At 38.2% G+C, this 25777-nt stretch overlaps 2 protein-coding genes and 2 pseudogenes across 2 annotated transcripts; all 4 read right to left on the bottom strand.

The window, feature by feature from the left end:
* Positions 1-655: 655 nt before the first annotated feature.
* LOC144628462 (melanocortin receptor 4-like) lies at positions 656-1570 on the bottom strand. The gene has a single exon (XM_078486556.1). It carries the CDS (start codon positions 1568-1570, stop codon positions 656-658), a length of 915 nt encoding a protein of 304 aa, XP_078342682.1.
* A 5897-nt stretch (positions 1571-7467) lies between these two features.
* Positions 7468-8366, bottom strand: LOC144628453 (5-hydroxytryptamine receptor 1D-like; annotated as a pseudogene).
* A 3931-nt stretch (positions 8367-12297) lies between these two features.
* Positions 12298-13212, bottom strand: LOC144628463 (adenosine receptor A3-like; annotated as a pseudogene).
* A 6799-nt stretch (positions 13213-20011) lies between these two features.
* On the bottom strand, positions 20012-25295 carry LOC144667163 (melanocyte-stimulating hormone receptor-like). Its single transcript, XM_078528556.1, has 2 exons — positions 24612-25295; positions 20012-20386 (listed from the first exon to the last, which is right to left on the bottom strand). Exons 1-2 carry the CDS (start codon positions 25152-25154, stop codon positions 20012-20014), a joined length of 918 nt encoding a protein of 305 aa, XP_078384682.1. The 5' UTR covers positions 25155-25295.
* Positions 25296-25777: the final 482 nt, after the last annotated feature.

Here is a 25777-nt window from a genome sequence, read left to right as displayed (position 1 = left end):
ACATAAAATTTTAGAAGCTGCCGAACCTATTTCCTTATTTTCGTACATGAAATAATGCACACCCCTTTAGAATATTTGACTAATACATGTTAAAGCTGATTTCCAGTCCGTACTGCGCAGACTCGGGGTTTGTTTTCGTTTTTGTTTTGAATTCGTTGAAACGTTACACTTCGGTGACAGCATACATGAAGTTTTTTAGTCCGCCATTACAGTTCGTTTACTTCAAGAATTTCCGATGAGCTGAAACGTCGGTTTGAAATAGCGTCAAGGTTCCTCTACTCGTTATTTTTTGTTCTGCAAGGATATCTGGCGTTAATAATGAAGAAAAAGGTAAGTTTGTCCCGGAATTTTTAGTTTTGCTTGTAAACATTCCTTCGTGTTGGGCTCCGATAAACATTGCAGCCGAGATTGCGCAGTGCGGACTGGAATTCATCTTTAAAGGAAATGATATCTTTGACATCGTGAAGCTATAAGTCCATGCGATATTGCCTTTGAACGACAAGGCGTGTGTTCAAAAGTCTTCACCATTTGGAAGCGTTTTGGAAATACATCGGTTCTCAAGAAAAGATTAGGGTAGGCAAAAACACATTGAAGGACACGAAAATGTATTCGTATCAGCGGGGCCTAAGCTATGAAATGACTCTCGTTAAACTAATTAATCCGACAGACACAAAACCTCCCTTATTGTCATCTTTACTGCTTGCCTCACTTCTCGGATCCTCCAGCAATAAAGAAGCGGGTTTAAAGACGAATTTAAGAAAACAAGAGCTCCTGATATTCCCCAAAGGGCTGGAAGAAGTGGAAAGGGCCCATTGCTAGTGAATATGGCTGTAACTATAATATGTGGTAGATAACAAACCACTAATGTCATCAGGATCAATATTCCAGTACATACGGTTTTCCTGTATCGTCTTATGTTCAGTGGTACACGTTCATTTGGTTGTCTTTGGTGAACATGGACTTGTACTTCAGTTTTATGGCGATGGAGTGTCAGGAAGATTTTCGAGTAACAAGAAGCGGAGACCAAAAGGCAAAGTGATTGTAAAGTGTACCCATACATTTTCGCGATACTATAGTCCCAAAACAACATTATTGCATAAGCAATACTGGGAATCCATGTACAGACAACAAGTGTCCGGATTCGCCTCAAAGTGACTACTTGTCTGTATCTCAGCCTCAACGACAGAGCGAGAAGTCTGTCCACACTTATTGCTGTCAGCGTTAGCAATGACACAGAAGTCAAAATTGTAAAACTGGCTAAACCGATGGCAGCAGAGTATATACAAAGGACTATCGATTGGAATGAATCGATTGTCCAGTTCATAAAATGAACAGCAGTGGCTGGCCCTACGATAAGACCAACAAGAAGATCAGTGATTGCGAGGCAGCTGTACAGCAGTTTCGATGGCTTATGAAGAGAAGTCTCCTTGCGCAACGCAGCTAGGATAAACGCATTCTCCAGAATTGTGGCAATAGAGAGGAAAAGTTGTATCGTGGAAAACAGCAGCATGTACTTTCCAGATATTAAATAGCCCGTGCAAAGCAAATCTCGTATCTCATCAGTGTCCATAGTCCTGGTAGAGGTTTTGTTCGTCAATTGAAAACGTCGTATCGATTAAAATGGTTGGTCACCGACTGTGAGTTTGGTGGACAATTTGCTAGCTTTATAAGTACCTCAGTAGAGAAAGTTGGCATGTAAATAAAATGACGCATTTACGAAAACAAACAATGACGTTCCTAATGGCTTCGCAGAGGCTTTTAGGGAAATTAAGTCCGTAAAGTGTTAATTTAACCACTCAAAGAAATTTTCGGTGCTTTTTAACCTTAAAAAATGTTTGAACACTTAGCAGAAAGTACAAATCGCAGCATTACGGTTTACGTTAGAAAATATAAATGTAAAATTGAAGACGGGCCAAAACTGTCCATTGTCAAGCCAGATGCCTTCATGTTTACCTCAAGTAAGGGAACGTGAAAATAGACATGGAAATTGTTGTCATTTAAAAGAGGCGGAGATAATTACTTTACACTGTTGATCGCCCTTAGGGCTGCGAAGATAAAACGTGCCAAACATATCGTCTTTTAAAGCGATAGTTAACACAAATATAAATTTTTTCATAATTCCATCTTGACATTTCAACAAAAGCAACATTTAAACGGATAAGTGCAAACACAAACCGTCAATAAGCTAGTTCTAATAAACGATTACTTTCTCCATGAGATAGCTTCTGTTGAAATTGTTCTGTCCCCTTTTAAAGTAAAACGCATGTGTACGTCAAGTTGAGTAATGGGCAATCACCTTTAAGCAAACGACAACTGACAGCAAATCATTAAATATTTGCCAAATAAGAAGAAGTTTTTAAAGCTTTGGAGTGCGCATTAATATTCACTGCACGCGCATCGAATTAAACTTTCAGCAAAATGGAAACAGGAGGAAACTACTTTACTTTACATCGAACAATGGTTTAAGTGCCCATGAAATATTTTTCGATATTTCGATATGAAGAAGAATTCTCTACACTTGCGATGTCAAAATAAAAGGTTTCAAGCGTTAAGAGAACAGTTTTTGGTCGCACAGTTTTGTTTTTCGCGCTAAAAATGGCTCTATTTTGCGTGCAGTAAGAGCGATAATATTGTAACATGGTGATGTGAATAGGTTTATGAAATGGTATTGAGATTGAAGCGAAGCACCCTCATTATCTTCAGACACCAAGATAAAGAAACATCCTTATCACTGCCTGGCATTTGTAACACCAGTAAACCATTTTTTCGATTTCTTGGCACATTTCATTTCTAGAGAAGACAAAACGGTCATATCTTCTACGTCATCAATTCTCCATTCTCCCCATTCGCCCCGAAATATCGGACAATGTTTTCTACCAAACTGGGCCAGTTGTTCAAAAGGTGGTTAACGCTATCCACCGGATAAATGACTATCCGGTGGATAAAGCAGACCTATCCACTGGATAGCGATTTATCCGGTGGATAGCGTTATCCACCCTTTGAACAACTGGGCCTTGGTGGATAGCGTTATCAATCCTTTGAGCAACCGGGGCCTAGCGATTTTCTTTTTTCTCCTCTGGAAATCATTACAGTATGGTGCCCAGTTCTCGGCCGGGTCCAGTTATCGGCCAGTTAACTTTCACGCCAGAAATGAATTTAAATGAAAAAAAAAAAAAGATTCTTTCCAAAGATTAACTAAGGATTAACTGATGTTTTTACGTCCTCTCGAGTGGTGGCTTTCCAGTAGCTGCTGGAAGCAAACAGTTTGAGTTGACGCGAAGGTAGGTAAATTTGTTTTTCCGAAAACTTGTTAATTTGTTCGTGGCTCCTCAAATTACGTGGTTTCATTTAAATTCGTAAATTAGTCATGTACATGGACCAAAAGAGCCAGTTTCTCCCATATAGAACAAAGAACTCTTTAGCTTTCTTTCAAGTTAAACATTTTGTCATACGGTTATATTCTTTGGCCCAAACTCACCCCGTATTATTTCGTTGCAACTCTTCCGTATTTGCCTATTCCCGGCCACTCTACTCGCTATCGCCACCAAGATAATATGTCACAAAGAGTATGGGAAACACGTCTTCATTTTTAACTTTTTTTTGTGTCAAATCAATTGTACGTAAGCTTTAAATGAAAGAAAAAACGTGTTGTGACAAGGTAAATGCATTAAGAGCAATTCTCTGTAAAAATCAAACAAAGTGGAAAATGAAAACTTTCGACCCCCACTTAAACTTTGCATGAAGTTAGATATTCAGGAGATGTACAAAAATGACCCCTTTTAAGGTTGCAACCTTATTCTTGTCATGGCAACACCCATTGTTTGCTGGTATCTCCAAACCTAACTTTTCATTTAGAACATGCTATAAAATGTGCAAAATGTAAAGCTCAAGACTTGGATCAAATGTAAATTTATAATTCTAGCTTACATTGTTGTATCTGGATTTCACTACATTTAATTTTTACAACGACTAAACAGTCAACTAACAAGTACGTTTTTGGCCAATTTAGTTGACGGGTAAAACAAGGAAAATATTTCCTTGAATTTCTCCAAAAGTACATCGGTTCCAGACCAGAAACTAAGCAGTCAGTTTACACAGATATCCTTGTTGCTAAAACTGTAAAGAACTTTGCTTGGCGGGCTCTTTTATGTTTTAGGGAATTTGATGAACGAGCCTCAAAAATCAGGTTTTGCGTCTTTTGGCGAAATAATTATTTTGTCTATTTTTCATTGAGGGGACTAGAGTCAGCAAGCCCCGAGCGGCCGTCGAGTTTTCACCTTGAATTGAACACTGTTACGTTGTTAAATGTAGGAGAATGTAAATTCGACATTTTATAAGTACAATGTAGTTTCAATGACATAATATATTTTGAAATAATGAATATATGAAATCATATATTTGAACTGCGGATGAAGAATAAATGGAGAAAAGATCCTCGCATTTATGAACACAACTTAAGCAGTTGTGAAAATAAACCTGAAAAAATCAGGCTTGCCGGGACTCGAACCCCGACCTCTGCGATAGCGGTGCAGCACTCTAACCAATGGAGCTAACAAGCCAACTGAGAGCTGGTCATTAAATTGGTTCGTAATATACCCGAGAAAGATGAAGATGAAATATAAATATATGAAATCCTATATTTGAACTGCGGATGAAGAATAAATGGAATAAATTAATGACCAGCTCTCAGTGGATGTGATAGGGTGTATGCCTATAATAGCTTTCAATTGCAAGAAGCAGTGAGTGCTTGTCAATGCCTGGGTCGAGTTGCTTCTACAGACTGTTAACAAAGGTCCACTATTCTGGTCTTCGCACCTCTTCCCTTCCATTTATGAAGAGCTTTTCAAGGTGTCGGCTGTGGTCAACCATTAGGAAAAAGACATCAGTGCCCTCAGAGTGGATGATGCACGTGCCTGCCGCGTGACGAGCATGGAGAACCATACGCGTATCAGCCTCTTCGTGATTACACACTAGCTCAGGAACTGATTTGTATGAGGCTGCCTCTAGTCGCCAGCACTGATCTTCCGCTGTTACGTACTTAATCTGGTTGCCGAGCCTGTCTTCCTCTGTGTCACGAGGAATTTGACATTTTCAGGCTTGTTTGCGCTGACACTAAGAAGCTTGTTCCAGGACATACTGAACTAAAAATATTTTGTTTTCAATTCTGGGTTAAAATCTAGACGAGGCAAGTGCCTCGTCTTGCCTCTTGCTAGTTACGGCCCTGTCAACGGAACATCTGATTTTCTAGCTTTTCTGGTGTCATTTTGGATCCAACAGGACAAACGTCCTTATGCAAACGACGAATTTGACTGGAAATCTCTTAATGTTTGCCAAAAAAAAATTGCTTTCACGTGGGCATTAAGATTCGCTGTACGTTCATGAAATAAAATTTCAAAACAAAACGGAAACGGCATGAAACAACTGTTGTAAGTTTAACAATGGTTTATGTGCCTGTGAAATGACTTTTCGATATATAAAAGGTGTCACTATGTGCGATACCAAAAAAATGTTTCGTGTTGAAAAGAAGTTTTAAGTCGAGATGTTTTGTTCGTCGCGCTAAAACGTGACTCTTTTTGGCACGCTATTTTTATTTCACTATTAGTTAAGGTAGATACTGGACCAATTAAAAACCACTTGGTAGATCGGTACACAACAAGAATCGATACTTCCTTATTTTCATTTCATTTAATATTTGTCTCTGACGAAAAACGCCTGCACTGCAGGCAGAGAACTTCCACAATTAAGGAACATAATTATCAGCTACGCAATCTTGCCATCAATCTTTTTCGGTTGTCGCAATTCTTCAGAATATAGAGAAGAGGGACTATTCCAGGAATATATTGGAAGAAAACTAACATTGGCGTAAATACTTTTGGACGGTTTTGAATATACATTGGAGGGGAAGGGGTGGGGGAGGTGAAGGGGTGGGACAGCTCACCAACAAAAATAAAACCTGCGTTAAAATTCAATTCGGCTTCATTCCCAAACGGCATTAATGCTTTGTTTTGTTGCTTTATTTCCGTTAATTTTTGTTTAGTAAAAAAGAAAAGTTAAAGGCAAAGTAAAAGTAACTGTTATTAAAGTCGTAACACAAAACATAAATACATAGATACAGCCTTTATTTATATACGATAAAGTCAAAGCTTTCAGCTTGTGGGTCTTGTACAAATTTACATAAAACAAAACGATTAAAGCTATTCAAATTTTGAAAACTGCTGTAATAAAAAGCAGACGATCTTGACATTAAACTAGAAGTATATACAAAGTTAACAAACATTAAAAGTTGTCTTCCTTACCTTAAAGTTAATAATCGTACTCGAATTGCGAAGCGCAGCATAAGTGCATGCGATATAGTGCGTGTAATTCACAAGCAGGTTATGAATTTTCCTGTAATTGTCCTCTTTAATGCGTTTTGTTAAAAAAAACCTTTTGATGGGTCTTTACTATCGTCTACACTAAAGAAACAGCGAATCCCCTTTTCAAATTTTGTTGATCTTAATGCAACAGTAGACGTTTCTTTTTTACCGCATTATGGGAACGCTCTTAGTTTTACAGCTACCATAATAGTATGATGAAATTGGCTTCGAGAACATATCAAGTTTCATATTGAATGTTAAAAAGAAATGCGAACGTCAGAGAAGCGTGAATAACTGTTTACATTGTGGTGAAACAGTTTGGCCAGCATCCTTGTTTCGGGTATCTGCAATGCATTTGTTCTGGAGACAGTCGAATCTTGTTCCAAAGAAGTAGAAATAGCCATAGAAACATTGCTAGGGCTATTTTCAATCCAAATTGCCCATGCAACTCAAGTCTTAATTGAATAATCGGGGGGCGTTTGTTCGTTGGTTTGTTTGTTTAAAACTACACCAAAAACTAAACAAAGCCTTAAAAGAAAAAAAAAACTATCAGTGATTAGAAGATTAAAACATCTCAGTTTTACAAGAACAAAAACTGTTCCAAGAACAATAAAATACTGCTCTTTCATGAACAAGTTAAATGTCCATAAAAGACGAAGAGACATATATGCATTACGTACCTGCTATTTATAAGACCTAATGCTTTTCAACTGGCAGCTGCTTTAAAATAAACTATGAGAACACAATATCATTGTAAAGTTCCGCCTTTTCTTTGACGTTTCTACGTTTATGTCATAATGTACATAAAATTGTAGAAGCTGCCGAACCTATTTCCTTATTTTCGTACATGAAATAATGCACACCCCTTAAGAATATTTGACTAATACATGTTAAAGAAAATGATATCTTTGACATCGTGAAGCTATAAGTCCATGCGATATTGCCTTTGAACGACAAGACTGTGTGTTCAAAAGTCTTCACCATTTGGAAGCGTTTTGGAAATACATCGGTTCCCAAGAAAAGATAAGCGTAGGCAAAAAAAACATTGAAGGACACGAAAATGTATTCGTATCAGCGGGGCCTAAATATGAAATGATTTTCGTTAAACTAATTAATCCGACAGACACAACATCTGCCTTATTGTCATCTTTACTGCTTGCCTCACTTCTCGGATCCTCCAGCAATAAAGAAGCGGGTTTAAAGACGAATTTAAGAATACAAGAGCTCCTGATATTCCCCAAAGGGCTGGAAGAAGAGAAAAGGGCCCATTGCTAGTGAATATGGCTGTAACTATAATATGTGGTAGATAACAAACCACTAATGTCATCAGGATCCATATTCCAGTGCATACGGTTTTCCTGTATCGCCTTATGTTCAGTGGTACACGTTCATTTGGTTGTCTTTGGTGAACATGGACTTGTACTTCAGTTTTATGGCGATTTTCGAGTAACAAGAAGCGGAGACCAAAAGGCAAAGTGATTGTAAAGTGTACCCATACATTTTCGCGATACTATAGTCCCAAAACAACATTATTGCATAAGCAATACTGGGAATCCATGCACAGACAACAAGTGTCCGGATTCGCCTCAAAGTGACTACTCTTCTGTATCTCAGCCTTAACGACAGAGCGAGAAGTCTGTCCACACTTATTGCTGTCAGCGTTAGCAATGACACAGAAGTCAAAATTGTAAAACTGGCTAAACCGATGGCAGCAGAGTATATACAAAAGACTATCGATTGGAATGAATCGATTGTCCAGTTCATAAAATGAACAGCAGTGGCTGGCCCTACGATAAGACCAACAAGTAGATCAGTGATTGCGAGGCAGCTGTACAGCAGTTTCGATGGTTTATGAAGAGAAGTCTCCTTGCGCAACGCAGCTAGGATAAACGCATTCTCCAGAATTGTGGCAGTAGAGAGGAAAAGTTGTATCGTGGAAAACAACAGCATGTACTTTCCAGATATTAAATGGCCCGTGCAAAGCAGATCTCGTATCTCATCAGTGTCCATAGTCCTCGTACAGGTTTTGCTCGTCAATTGAAAACGTCGTATCGATTAGAATGGTTGGTCACCGACTGTGAGTTTGGTGGACAATTTGCTAGCTTTATAAGTACCTCAGTAGAGAAAGTTGGCATGTAAATAAAATGACGCATTTACGAAAACAAACAATGACGTTCCTAATGGCTTCACAGAGGCTTTTAGGGAAATGAAGTCCGTAAATTGTTAATTTAACCACTCAAGGAAACTTTCGGTGATTTTTAACCTTAAAAAATGTTTGACTACGTAGCAGAAAGTACAAATTGCAACATTACGGCTTTTAGAAAATAAAAATTTAAACTTGAAGGCGAGCCAAAACTGTCCATTGTCAAGCCATATGTCTTCATGTTTACCTCAAGTAAGGGAACGTGAAAATGGACATGGAAATTGTTGTCAACTAAAAGAGGCGGAGATAATTACTTAACACTGTTGACCGCCCTGCGAAGTAGATACGTGCTAAACACATTGTCTTTTAAAACAATAGTTCAAACAAAAATAAAAATTTTTCATAATGCCATCTTGACATTTATCAAACAAAAGCAACATTTAAAGATGAGTGCAAACACAGGCCGTAAATAAGCTGGTTCTAATAAACGGAGATAGCTTCTGTTGAAATTATCATGTTACCTATTAAAGTAAGACGTATGTGTACGTCAGTTTGAATAAGGGACAATTACTTTAAAGCAAACGACAACTGACTGCAAATCATTAAATGTTAGCCAAAAACAAAAAGTGTTTTAGCTAATTTGGAGTACGCATCAATGTTCATTGCACGTGCATCAAATTAAATTTTCAAAGAAAATGAAAACGACAAGAAACTGCTTTACTGTAAATTGAACTACGCATGGTTAAAGTTCCCATGAAATGAATGTTTCTTTTTTTCGATGATTTTACTAAGTGCGATGTTGGACTCGCTAAAAGGTGGTTCTTTTTGGCAAGCAGCAAAAGCGTTTATAAGGGAATAAAATGGCTTTTCGAGGGAATATTGTTTATTTGCGCCGCGTAGTGTCATTTGTGGCCCGAGCGCGAAGTGCAAGGGCCACAAATGGCACTACAAGGGAGCAAATAAATAATATTCCCGAAAAAAGTCATTTTATTATCATTATTATCAATATACAAGGCCAAATAACATCCAGATAACCAACACATTAATTTTAATGAAGTTAACATTTTCAATAACACAGTACAAGTACTTCGTCGCAATGAAAATTTTACACGAAACTACTGAGGCCTATGTCTTATTGTGTAGTTGTAGTATAAAAGAGCTAGCTGCGGTGTCTCTGAAAACAATAATTAAGCAATGGGTTGATTCATGGATAATAATACTTTACAAACTTACGTTTTCCGATTGAACTTCGGCGTTAAATTCCTGCAACTGCTTTAGCTAAATTAGCTTGAGCGGAGATACACAATTCAAGTGAACGATGTTTCGTTTCTCGCAATACAACAAGAAGTTGCTCTCTTTGTCTCTTCGCCTTGTGCATTTGCTTCTAAATCCGACTTTTTTGGTTGCATTTTGTCCCAATTCAACAAATACACTTTGAGTTTTCTTTCCGAACACGATTACTTCGCGAGAAACTGTTCGAGACTGCACTAACTTCAAAGCTTGCTGTACGCGTACGCACCTGAATGGTTTTCCCGCGTTAGCGACGCTGATTGGTTAAAATTAATCGGATGATGAACCGAGAACCAATCAGCTGCAGGGCCGTTAATGCATTAACGGCCCGCAAAGCGCGTGTTTTCAATAGGGCGGTTTTCAATTTGGCCCCGTGTATTGATAATAATATTGTAATATTCTTATGTGAATTGGCTTATGAAATGTCATGTGCTAATCAGATTAAACCAAAGCACCCTTTGAGGGCAGAAAACGATTTTGTTTTGCTTTCTAGGCTCTTTTGACCTGAAGAAGACATATCTTCTACGACATAAATTATCGATTCTCCCCAGTCTCCCCGACATATATATCGGACACTTTTTGAACTTAGCTGATAATTTTATTTTTTATCCTCATTATTGTCTTTGAATTTTGGAAGAGTAGATTGTTTAAAAAAGCAAAAAAAAAAAAAAAAAAAACAATCAGTAATTTGATAAGCACTAAAGCTGTAAGGAAACATCATTGGCTAAAGAGGCAAAGCAATTTCTAATAGAAAATCAATGAAAAATAGAATGCCACTCAAAGTTCTGTCTAATTTTCTATCTTTATTTCACTGTCTGTTAAGGTAGATACTGAACCAATTAAAAACCACTTGGTAGATCAGTACACAACAAGAATTGATACTTCCTTATTTTCATTTCATTTAATATTTGTCTCTGGACGAAAAACGCGTGCACGGCAGGCATATAACTTCCACAAGTAACACAAATACAAACTGACTCCAATTTTTTAAAAGTAGTTCAAGCAATTTTTTTGCTTAAGTGAAGCTCAGTATTACACTGAATAATTACACTGTATAGAAATGATTTAGTGTACATTGAAATTTGTTTAAACTGTGCACACGGCAGGAAATAAAAAAAAAAACACCACCACACATAAGTTTTAAATTTGCGTACGTGAGCAACCAATTTGAGTGCATCGATGTTAAGACAAATACTTATCCATGGAATTTATTGACGTCTCTTTTGTATATAAACCATAACGATAAGAGGATCGTAAAACTATTCTCTATATTCTTATAAATAAACTCTTCATTAATTTTTAGGCCATGAGTTGTTCTGCCTCGAGATTATTATTTTTGTTGTAAGACATAAACTGATTATTTTAACTATGATATATTTATGTTTGTCTTGCACCTTTTGACCGCATATTTATCAAAATGGAAAAATTGAAACTCCAGTAAAAATTTAATAAACTGAGGGGAAGCTCCCCTTTTAGGCTTGCCTAAATCTATAAATTAAGTTTAACAATTTTTTAAGGTTTGGCTGTGATGGTGCTTACTGGTTTGCCGCACTGGAGCAGATCAAAGAGTGCTACTGCACTACAGCTACCATAATAGTATGATGAAATTGGCTTCATGAACATATCAAGTTTCATATTGAATGTTAAAAAGAAATGCGAACGTCAGAGAAGCGTGAATAACTGTTTACATTGTGGTGAAACAGTTTGGCCAGCATCCTTGTTTCGGGTATCTGCAATGCATTTGTTCTGGAGCAAGTCGAATCTTGTTCCATAGAAGTAGAAATAGCCATAGAAACATTGCTAGGGCTATTTTCAATCCAAATTGCCCATGCAACTCAAGTCTTAATTGAAAAATCGGGGGGCGTTTATTTGTTGGTTTGTTTGTTTAAAACTACACCAAAAACTAAACGAAGCCTTAAAAGAAAAAAAAAACTATCAGTGATTAGAAGATTAAAACATCTCAGTTTTACAAGAACAAAAACTGTTCCAAGAACAATAAAATGCTGCTCTTTCATTAAACAAGTTAAATGTCCATAAAAGACGAAGAGACATATACGCATTACGTACCTGCTATTTATAAGACCTAATGCTTTTCAACTGGCAGCTGCTTTAAAATCAACTATGAGAACACAATATCATTGTAAAGTTCCGCCTTTTCTTTTTTTTTGACGTTTCTACGTTTATGTCATAATATACATAAAATTTTAGAAGCTGCCGCCGAACCTATTTCCTTATTTTCGTACATGAAATAATGCACACCCCTTTAGAATATTTGACTAATACATGTTAAAGGAAATGATATATTTGACATCGTGAAGCTATAAGTCCATGCGATAGCGCCTTTGAACGATAAGACTGTGTGTTCAAAAGTCTTCACCATTTGGAAGCGTTTTGGAAATACATCGGTTCCCAAGAAAAGATTAGCGTAGGCAAAAAAAACATTGAAGGACACGAAAATGTATTCGTATCAGCGGGGCCTAAGCTATGAAATGACTCTCGTTAAACTAATTAATCCGAAAGACACAACACCTGCCTTATTGTCATCTTTACTGCTTGCCTCACTTCTCGGATCCTCCAGCAATAAAGAAGCGGGTTTAAAGACGAATTTAAGAAAACAAGAGCTCCTGATATTCCCCAAAGGGCTGGAAGAAGTGGAAAGGGCCCATTGCTAGTGAATATGGCTGTAACTATAATATGTGGTAGATAACAAACCACTAATGTCATCAGGATCAATATTCCAGTACATACGGTTTTCCTGTATCGTCTTATGTTCAGTGGTACACGTTCATTTGGTTGTCTTTGGTGAACATGGACTTATACTTCAGTTTTATGGCGGTGGAGTGTCAGGAAGATTTTCGAGTAACAAGAAGCGGAGACCAAAAGGCAAAGTGATTGTAAAGTGTACCCATACATTTTCGCGATACTATAGTCCCAAAACAACATTATTGCATAAGCAATACTGGGAATCCATGCACAGACAACAAGTGTCCGGATTCGCCTCAAAGTGACTACTTGTCTGTATCTCAGCCTCAACGACAGAGCGAGAAGTCTGTCCACACTTATTGCTGTCAGCGTTAGCAATGACACAGAAGTCAAAATTGTAAAACTGGCTAAACCGATGGCAGCAGAGTATATACAAAGGACTATCGATTGGAATGAATCGATTGTCCAGTTCATAAAATGAACAGCAGCGGCTGGCCCTACGATAAGACCAACAAGAAGATCAGTGATTGCGAGGCAGCTGTACAGCAGTTTCGATGGCTTATGAAGAGACGTCTCCTTGCGCAACGCAGCTAGGATAAACGCATTCTCCAGAATTGTGGCAATAGAGAGGAAAAGTTGTATCGTGGAAAACAACACCATGTACTTTCCAGATATTAAATGGCCCGTGCAAAGCAGATCTCGTATCTCATCCGTGTCCATAGTCCTCGTAGAGGTTTTGTTCGTAAATTGAAAACGTCGTATCTATGAGAATGGTTGGTCACCGACTGTGAGTTTGGTGGACAATTTGCTTGCTTTATAAGTACCTCAGTAGAGAAAGTTGGCATGTAAATAAAATGACGCATTTACGAAAACAAACAATGACGTTCCTAATGGCTTCACAGAGGCTTTTAGGGAAATTACGTCCGTAAAGTGTTAATTTAACCACTCAAGGAAACTTTCGGTGCTTTTTAACCTTAAAAAAGGTTTGACTACGTAGCAGAAAGTACAAATTGCAACATTACGGCTTTTAGAAAATAAAAATTTAAACTTGAATGCGAGCCAAAACTGTCCATTGTCAAGCCAGATGCCTTCATGTTTACCTCAAGTAAGGGAACGTGAAAATGGACATGGAAACGTTTGTCAACTAAAAGAGGCGGAGATAATTACTTAACACTGTTGATCGCCCTCAGGGCTACGAAGATAAAACGTGCCAAACATATCGTCTTTTAAAGCGATAGTTTACACAAATATAAAATTTTTCATAATTCCATCTTGACATTTCAACAAAAGCAACATTTAAACGGATAAGTGCAAACACAAACCGTCAATAAGCTAGTTCGAATAAAGGATTACTTTCTCCATGAGATAGCTTCTGTTGAAATTGTTCTGTCCCCTTTTAAAGTAAAACGCATGTGTACGTCAAGTTGAGTAATGGACAATCACCATTAAGCAAACGACAACTGACAGCAAATCATTAAATATTTGCCAAATAAGAAGAAGTTTTTAAAGCTTTGGAGTTCGCATTAATATTCACTGCACGCGCATCGAATTAAACTTTCAACAAAATGGAAACAGGAGGAAACTACTTTACTTTACATCGAACAATGGTTTAAGTGCCCATGAAATATTTTTCGATATTTCGATATGAAGAAGAATTCTCTACACTTGCGATGTCAAAATAAAAGGTTTCAAGCGTTAAGAGAACAGTTTTTGGTCGCACAGTTTTGTTTTTCGCGCTAAAAATGGCTCTATTTTGCGTGCAGTAAGAGCGATAATATTGTAACATGGTGATGTGAATAGGTTTATGAAATGGTATTGAGATTGAAGCGAGGCACCCTCATTATCTTCAGACACCAAGATAAAGAAACATCCTTATCACTGCCTGGCTTTTGTAACACCAGTAAACTATTTTTTCGATTTCTTGGCACATTTCATTTCTAGAGAAGACAAAACGGTCATATCTTCTACGTCATCAATTCTCCATTCTCCCCATTCGCCCCGAAATATCGGACAATGTTTTCTACCAAACTGGCCCAGTTGTTCAAAAGGTGGTTAACGCTATCCACCGGATAAATGACTATCCGGTGGATAAAGCAGACCTATCCACTGGATAGCGATTTATCCGGTGGATAGCGTTATCCACCCTTTGAACAACTGGGCCTTGGTGGATAGCGTTATCAATCCTTTGAGCAACCGGGGCCTAGCGATTTTCTTTTTTCTCATCTGGAAATCATTACAGTATGGTGCCCAGTTCTCGGCCGGGTCCAGTTATCGGCCAGTTAACTTTCACGCCAGAAATGAATTTAAATGAAAAAAAAAAAAAGATTCTTTCCAAAGATTAACTAAGGATTAACTGATGTCTTTACGTCCTCTCGAGTGGTGGCTTTCCAGTAGCTGCTGGAAGCAAACAGTTTGAGTTGACGCGAAGGTAGGCAAATTTGTTTTTCCGAAAACTTGTTAATTTGTTCGTGGCTCCTCAAATTACGTGGTTTCATTTAAATTCGTAAATTAGTCATGTACATGGACCAAAAGAGCCAGTTTCTCCCATATAGAACAAAGAACTCTTTAGCTTTCTTTCAAGTTAAACATTTTGTCATACGGTTTTATTCTTTGGCCCAAACTCACCCCGTATTATTTCGTTGCAACTCTTCCGTATTTGCCTATTCCCGGCCACTATACTCGCTATCACCACCAAGATAATTTGTCACAAAGAGTATGGGAAACACGTCTTCATTTTTAACTTTTTTGTGTCAAATCAATTGCACCTAAGCTTTAAATGAAAAAAAAAAAAAACGTGTTGTGACAAGGTAAATGGATTAAGAGCAATTCTCTGTAAAAATCAAACAAAGTGGAAAATGAAAACTTTCGACCCCCACTTAAACTTTGCATGAAGTTAGATATTCAGGGGATGTACAAAAATGACCCCTTTTAAGGTTGCAACCTTATTCTTGTCATGGCAACACCCATTGTTTGCTGGTGTCTCCAAACCTAACTTTTCATTTAGAACATGCTATAAAATGTGCAAAATGTAAAGCTCAAGACTTGGATCAAATGTAAATTTATAATTCTAGCTTACATTGTTGTATCGGGATTTCACTACATTGAATTTTTACAACGACTAAACAGTCAACTAACAACTACGTTTTTGGCCAATTTAGTTGACGGGTAAAACAAAGAAAATATTTCCTTGAATTTCTCCAAAAGTACATCGGTTCCAGACCAGAAACTAAGCAGTCAGTTTACACAGATATCCTTGTTGCTAAAACTGTAAAGAACTTTGCTTGGCGGGCTCTTTTATGTTTTAGGGAATTTGATGAACGAGCCTCAAAAATCAGGTTTTGCGTCTTTTGGCGAAATAATAATTTTGTCTATTTACTTTAAACACTGAAATGCCCTTAGTCTCAAAGATTATTATCTTCTAAGTCACTTTCTAATCACCACAATCGTTTTTGGCCTTTTTTTGTAAGCAATATCGATCAAAATAAAGGTTGTTACACAAGAATTTTCCAGTTCACCACTTGTCATGACGGGGTCGGCTCGTTCCTCAAGCATACGTATTCAACACAAATACAGGTGCCTGTACCTTTTCTTGAGGCTTATATAGCTGTCTATACACCTTCACTGACTGTACTCCGGTTAATTGCAGTATATTTACACAAGTTATAACAGGCTTAGCAATTTCATTGAGGGGACTAGCGTCAGCAAGGCCCGAGCGGCCGTCGAGTTTTCACCTTGAATTGAACACTGTTACGTTGTTAAATGTAGGAGAATGTAAACTCGACATTTTATAAGTACAATGTAGTTTCAATGACATAATATATTTTGAAATAATGAATATATGAAATCATATATTTGAACTGCGGATGAAGAATAAATGGAGAAAAGATCCTCGCATTTATGAACACAACTTAAGCAGTTGTGAAAATAAACCTGAAAAAATCAGGCTTGCCGGGACTCGAACCCCGACCTCTGCGATACCGGTGCAGCACTCTAACCAATTGAGCCAACAAGCCAACTGAGGGCTGGTCATTAAATTGGTTCGTAATTTACCCGAGAAAGATGAAGATGAAATATAAATATATGAAATCCTATATTTGAACTGCGGATGAAGAATAAATGGAATAAATTAATGACCAGCTCTCAGTGGATGTGATAGGGTGTATGCCGATAATAGCTTTCAATTGCAAGAAGCAGTGAGTGCTTGTCAATGCCTGGGTCGAGTTGCTTCTACAGACTGTTAACAAAGGTCCACTATTCTGGTCTTCGCACCTCTTCCCTTTCATTTATAAAGAGCTTTTCAAGGTGTCGGCTGTGGCCAAGCATTAGGAAAAAGACATCAATGCCCTCAGAGTGGATGATGCACGTGCCTGCCGCGTGACGAGCATGGAGAACCATACGCGTATCAGCCTCTTCGTGATTACACACTAGCGCAGGAACTGATTTGTATGAGGCTGCCTCTAGTCGCCAGCACTGATCTTCCGCTGTTACGTTCTTAATCTGGTTGCCGAGCCTGTCTTCCTCTGTGTCACGAGGAATTTGACATTTTCAGGCTTGTTCGCGCTGACACTAAGAAGTTTGTTCCAGGACTTACTGAACTAAAAATATTTTGTTTTCAATTCTGGGTTAAAATCTAGACGAGGCAAGTGCCTCGTCTTGCCTCTTGCTAGTTACGGCCCTGTCAACGGAACATCTGATTTTCTAGCTTTTCTGGTGTCATTTTGGGTCCAACAGGACAAACGTCCTCAAGCAAACGACGAATTTAACTGGAAATCTCTTAATGTTTGCCAAAAAAAAAATTGCTTTCATGTGGGCATTAAGATTTACTGTAAGTTCATGAAATAAAATTTCAAAACAAAACGGAAACGGCATGAAACAGCTGTTGTAAGTTTAACAATGGTTTATGTGCCTGTGAAATGACTTTTCGATATATAAAAGGTGTCACTATGTGCGATACCAAAAAAATGTTTCGTGTTGAAAAGAAGTTTTAAGTCGAGATGTTTTGTTCGTCGCGCTAAAACGTGACTCTTTTCGACACGCTATCTTTATTTCACTATTAGTTAAGGTAGATACTGGACCAATTAAAAACCACTTGGTAGATCGGTACACAACAAGAATCGATACTTCCTTATTTTCATTTCATTTAATATTTGTCTCTGACGAAAAACGCCTGCACTGCAGGCAGAAAACTTCCACAATTAAGGAACATAATTATCAGCTACGCAATCTTGCCATCAATCTTTTTCGGTTGTCGCAATTCTTTAGAATATAGAGAAGAGGGACTATTCCAGGAATATATTGGAAGAAAACTAACATTGGCGTAAATACTTTTGGACGGTTTTGAATATACATTGGAGGGGAAGGGGTGGGGGAGGTGAAGGGGTGGGACAGCTCACCAACAAAAATAAAACCTGCGTTAAAATTCAATTCGGCTTCATTCCCAAACGGCATTAATGCTTTGTTTTGTTGCTTTATTTCGGTTAATTTTTGTTTAGTAAAAAAGAAAAGTTAAAGGCAAAGTAAAAGTAACTGTTATTAAAATCGTAACACAAAACATAAATACATAGATACAGCCTTTATTTATATACGATAAAGTCAAAGCTTTCAGCTTGTGGGTCTTGTACAAATTTACATAAAACAAAACGATTAAAGCTATTCAAATTTTGAAAACTGCTGTAATAAAAAGCAGACGATCTTGACATTAAACTAGAAGTATATACAAAGTTAACAAACATTAAAAGTTGTCTTCCTTACCTTAAAGTTAATAATCTTGCTCGAATTGCGAAGCGCAGGATAAGTGCATGCGATATAGTGCGTGTAATTCACAAGCAGGTTATGAACACTAAAGAAACAGCGAATCCCCTTTTCAAATTTTGTTGATCTTAATGCAACAGTAGACGTTTCTTTTTTACCGCATTATGGGAACGCTCTTAGTTTTACAGCTACCATAATAGTATGATGAAATTGGCTTCATGAACATATCAAGTTTCATATTGAATGCTAAAAAGAAATGCGAACGTCAGAGAAGCGTGAATAACTGTTTACATTGTGGTGAAACAGTTTGGCCAGCATCCTTGTTTCGGGTATCTGCAATGCATTTGTTCTGGAGACAGTCGAATCTTGTTCCATAGAAGTAGAAATAGCTATAGAAACATTGCTAGGGCTATTTTCAATCCAAATTGCCCATGCAACTCAAGTCTTAATTGAATAATCGGGGGGCGTTTATTTGTTGGTTTGTTTGTTTAAAACTACACCAAAAACTAAACGAAGCCTTAAAAGAAAAAAAAACTATCAGTGATTAGAAGATTAAAACATCTCAGTTTTACAAGAACAAAAACTGTTCCAAGAACAATAAAATGCTGCTCTTTCATTAAAGACGAAGAGACATATACGCATAACGTACCTGCTATTTATAAGACCTAATGCTTTTGAACTGGCAGCTGCTTTAAAATCCACTATGAGAACACAATATCATTGTAAAGTAGGCATAAATAGATTGTGCTCGGCAACTTTTGAGCAACTTTTAGTGTTTTTAGCAACTTTTTGTAGTACCAGCAACCTAGGGCAACTTTTGCCCTCCTTGGCAACTTTTAAGCAACAAATTGATATAAAACCGATCCAAACCATAAAAGGTCGTTTCGTTTTGAAGGATTTTATTAAAACTGATTTTATCAAAACTGATTTTATTACAACTAAGGATATACAGTAAAATGACAATAAAATAACACTTGCTTTACGCCCACAAAATCTGGACAGCGGCTATCTATCTAACGGGCGCTTAAATCCAGCGGTTATTTGCTGCAACATAGAGCCTGCCGCCGGCCAATCTCGAGCCCAGAGTCTATCTAGTCGGTCAGCGGTATGGGATGGGAGTGTGTACCGGCGACCCTACCGCTGACCAACCGCTGACGGACCGCGGAGCCGGGAGACACTCTGGGCTCGAGATTGGCCGCCGGCCATCTTGGTATTTGCTGAAGTTCGAGTCACTTAAATTTTGGCATCGCAATCAAATGAAATTTCAAACGAAGAAAGAGAGAGAGAGCAAGCAACTTTTGTAAATTTTGGTGGCAACTTTTTGATATTTGAGCAACTTTAGAGCAACTTTTGGGTATAATGTGAAGCAACTTTTCCTTAATTTACTAGCACAATATATTCATGCCTATTGTAAAGTTCCGCCTTTTCTTTGACGTTTCTACGTTTATGTCATAATATACATAAAATTTTAGAAGCTGCCGAACCTATTTCCTTATTTTCGTACATGAAATAATGCACACCCCTTTAGAATATTTGACTAATACATGTAAAAGGAAATGATATCTTTGACATCGTGAAGCTATAAGTCCATGCGATATTGCCTTTGAACGACAAGACTGTGTGTTCAAAAGTCTTCACCATTTGGAAGCGTTTTGGAAATACATCGGTTCCCAAGAAAAGATTAGCGTAGGCAAAAAAAACATTGAAGGACACGAAAATGTATTCCTATCAGCGGGGCCTAAGTATGAAATGATTCTCGTTAAACTAATTAATCCGACAGACACAACACCTGCCTTATTGTCATCTTTACTGCTTGCCTCACTTCTCGGATCCTCCAGCAATAAAGAAGCGGGTTTAAAGACGAATTTAAGAATACAAGAGCTCCTGATATTCCCCAAAGGGCTGGAAGAAGTGGAAAGGGCCCATTGCTAGTGAATATGGCTGTAACTATAATATGTGGTAGATAACAAACCACTAATGTCATCAGGATCCATATTCCAGTGCATACGGTTTTCCTGTATCGCCTTATGTTCAGTGGTACACGTTCATTTGGTTGTCTTTGGTGAACATGGACTTGTACTTCAGTTTTATGGCGGTGGAGTGTCAGGAATATTTTCGAGTAACAAGAAGCGGAGACCAAAAGGTCAAAGTGATTGTAAAGTGTACCCATAAATGTTCGCGATGACGTTGTCCCACAAAACCATTAAAGCAATTCTTATACCTAATCGTACCTTTTTGGTACGCTTCGGCGGCATATCTGGCGAGTTTGGTCGAGCCCTGGTTCGTATTTTGGCGAGACGCAGTCGAGCCAAAATACCCATGGCGAGACCAAACGATATGTAGCCGAAGCGTACCAAAAAGGGTACGATTAGATATTTACCGTACCCAAATTCAGTCAAAAATTCGGTTATATTTAACGCTCTGTTGAAGCCATGCTTGCCAGGTACGTAGTGCAAATTGTGTTGATACCTTTTTGTTCTTCAACACTTTTATCAAGTTCCTCTTCTGCCTTTTGTTCCACTCGTTTGGAGTTTCATTCTCTAAATGTTCAAAATCAAAATTAAGCGAAAAATGTGGACATTCCAACTCCATTGTTTCAGTCTGAATGTTTTAGTACTCGTCGGCAAACATCGCGCAATTGGCGAGCGCGCTCAATATTAGTTTTGGCGGGAAAGTTTTTCTCCTTTTACTATCGCTTAACACCGGCTAAATTTAAATTACGAGGTTCTGTTTTATTTGGTAAAACCTCTTTTCAATTCATCGCTCGGTAATACTACTTTACTTCAAAGTGACCGTGATATGGTGGCATATCAGGTCAGCGACTTGATATCGTAGGATATCAGGACAGTAGATCGCGCTTCTGATTGGCTACTTGAGAATTTGGGTACGGTAATGCTTGATAGCATGGTTTTGGGTTTGCGACCGAACAGTGATACCTGCGATGATGGCATCTTATTGTTCATTTTGGTGGTGTGGTACACCCACAAAGCTGTAAAGGGACATTCTTCACTTTCGATCGCTTTTGTTAGCATCGATTAGCAGTCTTACAAGTTTCAATCGCTCTTTCGGACGCTTGGTTGTGATATGGAAGTTCTTGAAATGTACGCTCGTGTGGTGCGTGCCAAAGACGGAAAAAATCATTGTTGGTGGTCCGCATTCAGCTAGGACGCCTGTAAAGTGATTGCATATGGCTTGGCTGTAATGTCGCTTAGGAATCTGATCACTAGTCAACAACGGAGAAATTCTTTTTTAGTGGTGCAGTGGTATGACTTCATCGATGGTTCTTGTGTAGTAGCATTTCCGACGTATGTTCTTTAGGGTTGAGGCAAGGTCTAACCTTCTTCCTTTTTAAACTATGTAAAAAAATTTAAGTAAACACACGTGCATGTGCTTCTAGTTCATTAAGGTACAGCAATCCTTAAGCAAACGAGGACTTTGTCAGGAAATCTTTCAAGAATGTTTGGCAAAAAAGAAGAAGTTTTTCGTGTTGGAGTGTGCATCAATATTCATTGCACGTGCATCAAATTAAATTAAATTGAAGCTATGCAATGAATCCCGTTATCAATATTAATTAATCCGACAGACACAACCCTTGCCATTTTGTTATCTTTACTGCTTGCCTCATTTCTCGGATCGCCCAGCTAAAAAATTAATAGAAGCGAGTTTAGGACCAATTTAAGATAACAAGAATACCTGTTATTCATTCCCCCAATAACGTGAATAGGCTAAAAGGATCCATAAATAGTGAATATGGCTGTAACTATAACAAATGGAAATAATAAACAACCGGCATTCTTTATTTCAAGTCATTCGTCTGTCCTTGGTGTAAAATGTCTCCTACTTCCATTTTATGACGGTGAAGCTCAGACAAAGAGAAAAAAGCTCAGACAAAGAGAAAAAGAAAAAAAAAATGATTTCAAAGTGCACCGGGCATCTATAAGAAGAAAACCAATGCTCAAACTCGCCTTAGAGGGTTACACCTTGTCTGTATCCCAACAACAGAGCGAGAAGTCTGTCCAGACTTAACGCGCTTTAAAACGCGGTCAACGCTAGCAATGACAGGGAAGTCAAAGCAGTTAAGCTGACTGTAGCAATGACTGCAGAGTACACGCAAAGGTCTACCAACATGTCCGAATCTTTTCTCTACTTATTACAGCTGGTCACCAACAAGTAGATCAGTGACTGCGAGGCAGTCACTGATCTACGACAGTTTCAATTGGGAGGTACGACAGTTTTAATTGGGAGGAGGGGGGGGGGGAGGGGGTGTTCTATAAAGGGAACACGACTTGCGCAACGCAACTAATATCAATGCATTCCTCATAGTGGTGGGTGTGGAGAGGGAGAAGTATATCGCCGAGACGGGTAGCGTATGCTTTAAAGGTCTTGTGCAAAGCAGAACTGGGATGGTTTTGTCCACAAATTTTCCATCGCAAGTTAAGTATGATGCATTGCTAAAGACGGGGAGTCTTCGTGCATGCAATGACTTGGGCGGACACTAAATTGATTAAATTTTTACACCTAAGTAAATGTGGTAAGCGTATGGCATTGAAAGACAGGTAAAAGTGAACAAAAAATGTCGGATGAAAGTTTATTGTTACGTCTTCAGTTGAATCAAACAAAAACTAATACAGGACGAAATATTTCATTCATCGAGGAAAATTTCAAAAACAGTTTTTAAGGGTTTATGTAACAAATCAGTCATGACGATGTTAGATCTCAAGAAAAAATGAAAAGAATAGCAGAACAATACTCACGTGGAGAACATGTTGTATACGGTATGCAGATGCTCCGCCCCTCTTTTGTTTGCGTCTGTCCCCCCCTCCCCCAACCCCCACCCTCTTGTTGTAAATTTTTATTTAAATCTTTTTAAATTTTCTTTTCACATTACATACAAAACTCACAAGATGCCATATATGTTTTGTTTAAAAGCTCGTATTCCACGAAAATAATTAAAAATAGCCATAACACTAATATAAAGTGTCGAGCAACAATTTACATACTGATAGCCTATAGGTAATCAATTAAATTTAACTGAACATGTTACTGACTTTTTACACATAGTTCTTCTTATCATTTCTGTTTTTTACGGTATCTAAATAAGCAGTTTCCTGTTACTTCCTCAGTTATAAATTAAGGAATAAAACACAAAGTGAACTCTTGCCTATTTTACGTTACCTGTTAAATTAAGTTTAGATTTCAAAACCTTGGCGTTACCTTTCTGTTTCTTGATGGATTACAACACTAGACAACATTGCCATGTTTATGTGATATTTTTGAAAAGCTTTCTAGAAACAAGAAATCCTTCTTTTCCTTGATAATCGCGTACGCTCATCGTCTTATTGTCGACTTGCTCGAAGTCGCTCGTTTGATTGCCAGGAGACCAGATCACCTAACCCAAGTCTATCTCGCGTTTTTTTGCGGCGAAAAATGCATTTTTTAGCCGCTCGTGGATTTCATGCTCTTTGAGAGCAGATAGATTCGGTGTGGCCTTCACGCGCGATTTTTTTTGACCTGTTTGCAAACGATCTCTTCAAATAACTACTCACACAAAGGGAAAAGAGCGACTTGGTCGACTTGGAGCAAGGTTTCTTACATTACAACCCTCTTTGTCATGTCGTGCATAACGGCCACGCGGACCTCTCTACGCAAAAAAAAAACCTACTAAAAGCCGCGGCACACTTCCTTAGTCTGGAGAAAATGCACGATCTTTTAGAATATTTTGACTAATTAAATTAGGAAACGAAATTGTTGACATCGGAAAGTGCGTCTGCGATATTGCCTTCAAGTGACAAAGTTTCGTAATCAAAAGTCTTCACCTTTAGAGCGTTTTCGTAAAACTCCATTTTTCATGAAGCGATAAATGTTTTCCATTCTAAAGTGGAAAGTTAGGTAAAGACGCGTCGAAAAGCTCTTAAACTAATGCATTCGTGTTGACGAGGCCCATGCTATGCAATTAAATGAATCTCGTTAAACTAATTAATCGACAACACCTCCCTTGTTGTCAGACACAACATCTGCCTTACTGTCATCTTTACTGCTTGCCTCACTTCTTGCATCCTCCAGCAATAAAGAAGCGGATTTAAAGACGAATTTAAGATAACAAGAGTTCCTGTTATTCCCCAAAGGGTTGGAAGAAACGAAAAGGGCCCATTGCTGGTGAATATAGCAGTAACTATAATATGTGGTAAATAACAAACCACTAATGTCATCAGGATCCATAATCCAGTACATACTGTTTTCCTGTATCGCCTTATGTTCAGTGGTACACGTTCATTTGGTCCCCTTTGACGAACATGGTCTTGTACCTCAGTCGTATGGCGGTGAAGTGTCAGGAAGATTTTAGAGTAACAAAAAGCTGAGATCAAAATGCAACGTGCCTGTAAAGTGTACCCATACATTTTCGCGATGCTATACTCCAAAAACAACATTATTGCATAAGCAATGCCGGGAATCCAAGCATAGATAACAAATGCGTGGATTCGCCTCAAAGTTACAACTTGTCTGTATCTCAACTTCAATAACAGAGCGAGAAGTCTGTCCACACTTATTGCGGTCAACGTTAATAAAGACACTGAGGTCAAAATTGTAAAATTGACTGCACCAATGGCAGCAGAGTAAACGCAAAGGTCCATACCTCGGCCCAAATTGATTGTCCAATTCATGTAGTGAACAGCAGCGGCTGGACCCACGATAAGACCAACAAGAAGATCAGTGATTGCGAGGCAGCTGTACAGCAGTTTCGATGGTGGATGAAGAGAAGACTCCTTGCGCAACGCGACTAGGATCAAGGTATTCCCAAGAATTGTGGCAATGAAGAGGAAAAAGGATATGACAGCAAAAAGCAGCGTATACTTTCCAGACGTTTTAAAAAAGCCTGTGCAAACGAGAACTCGCATCTCGTCAGCGTCCATAGTCTTGGTAGAGTGTTTTGTCAATCGAGAACGGCGTATCGCTAAGAATGGTTAGTCACCGACTGTGAGTTTGGTGAACAATTTGTCAGTTTTATAATTACCACGGAAGAGAAAGTGGGCATGTAAATTAAATGACGCATTAAAGAAAACAATCTGTGACTAGTGGCGTCATCGAGCCTTTTAGGTAAAAAGAATGCACTTTACCCTTTGTTTAAAAAAAACTGGTAGGTTTCGCAATGTAACAATTTAACCACTCAAGCAAACTATTCCCTGCTTTTAAACATTAAAAAAAAACCGGTTCGATTACGTAGCAGGAAGTACCAATTGCAACATTTAGGTCAACGTTTGAAAATTGAATTCAGAATCGAAGGTGATAAACAATTGTCCATTGTTAAGGCAGATGTTAGCCTGCGAGCAGGCTCACCTCAGGCGCACGATCACACGTACGAGCGGCGAAGCCACGAGAGCGATTAAACGTGTAGTTTGACTACGTAGTTTTGGGTTTTTGCGTAGTTTGAAGTAGGAGGCGACAATTGCAACATCGAAATCAACGTACGTTGAATTATTTTAATTCAGAATCGAAAGCGACCAAAAGTTTTCCATTGTCAAGTCTGATGTCTTCA

This window comes from Oculina patagonica, chromosome 10, assembly GCF_052425735.1.
Source record: "Oculina patagonica isolate OP01 chromosome 10, crgOcupat, whole genome shotgun sequence".
NCBI classification, from domain to species: domain Eukaryota; kingdom Metazoa; phylum Cnidaria; class Anthozoa; order Scleractinia; family Oculinidae; genus Oculina; species Oculina patagonica.
The sequence above is the reverse complement of the archived record's forward strand: the minus strand, read 5'-3'. Positions and strand labels throughout refer to the sequence as shown.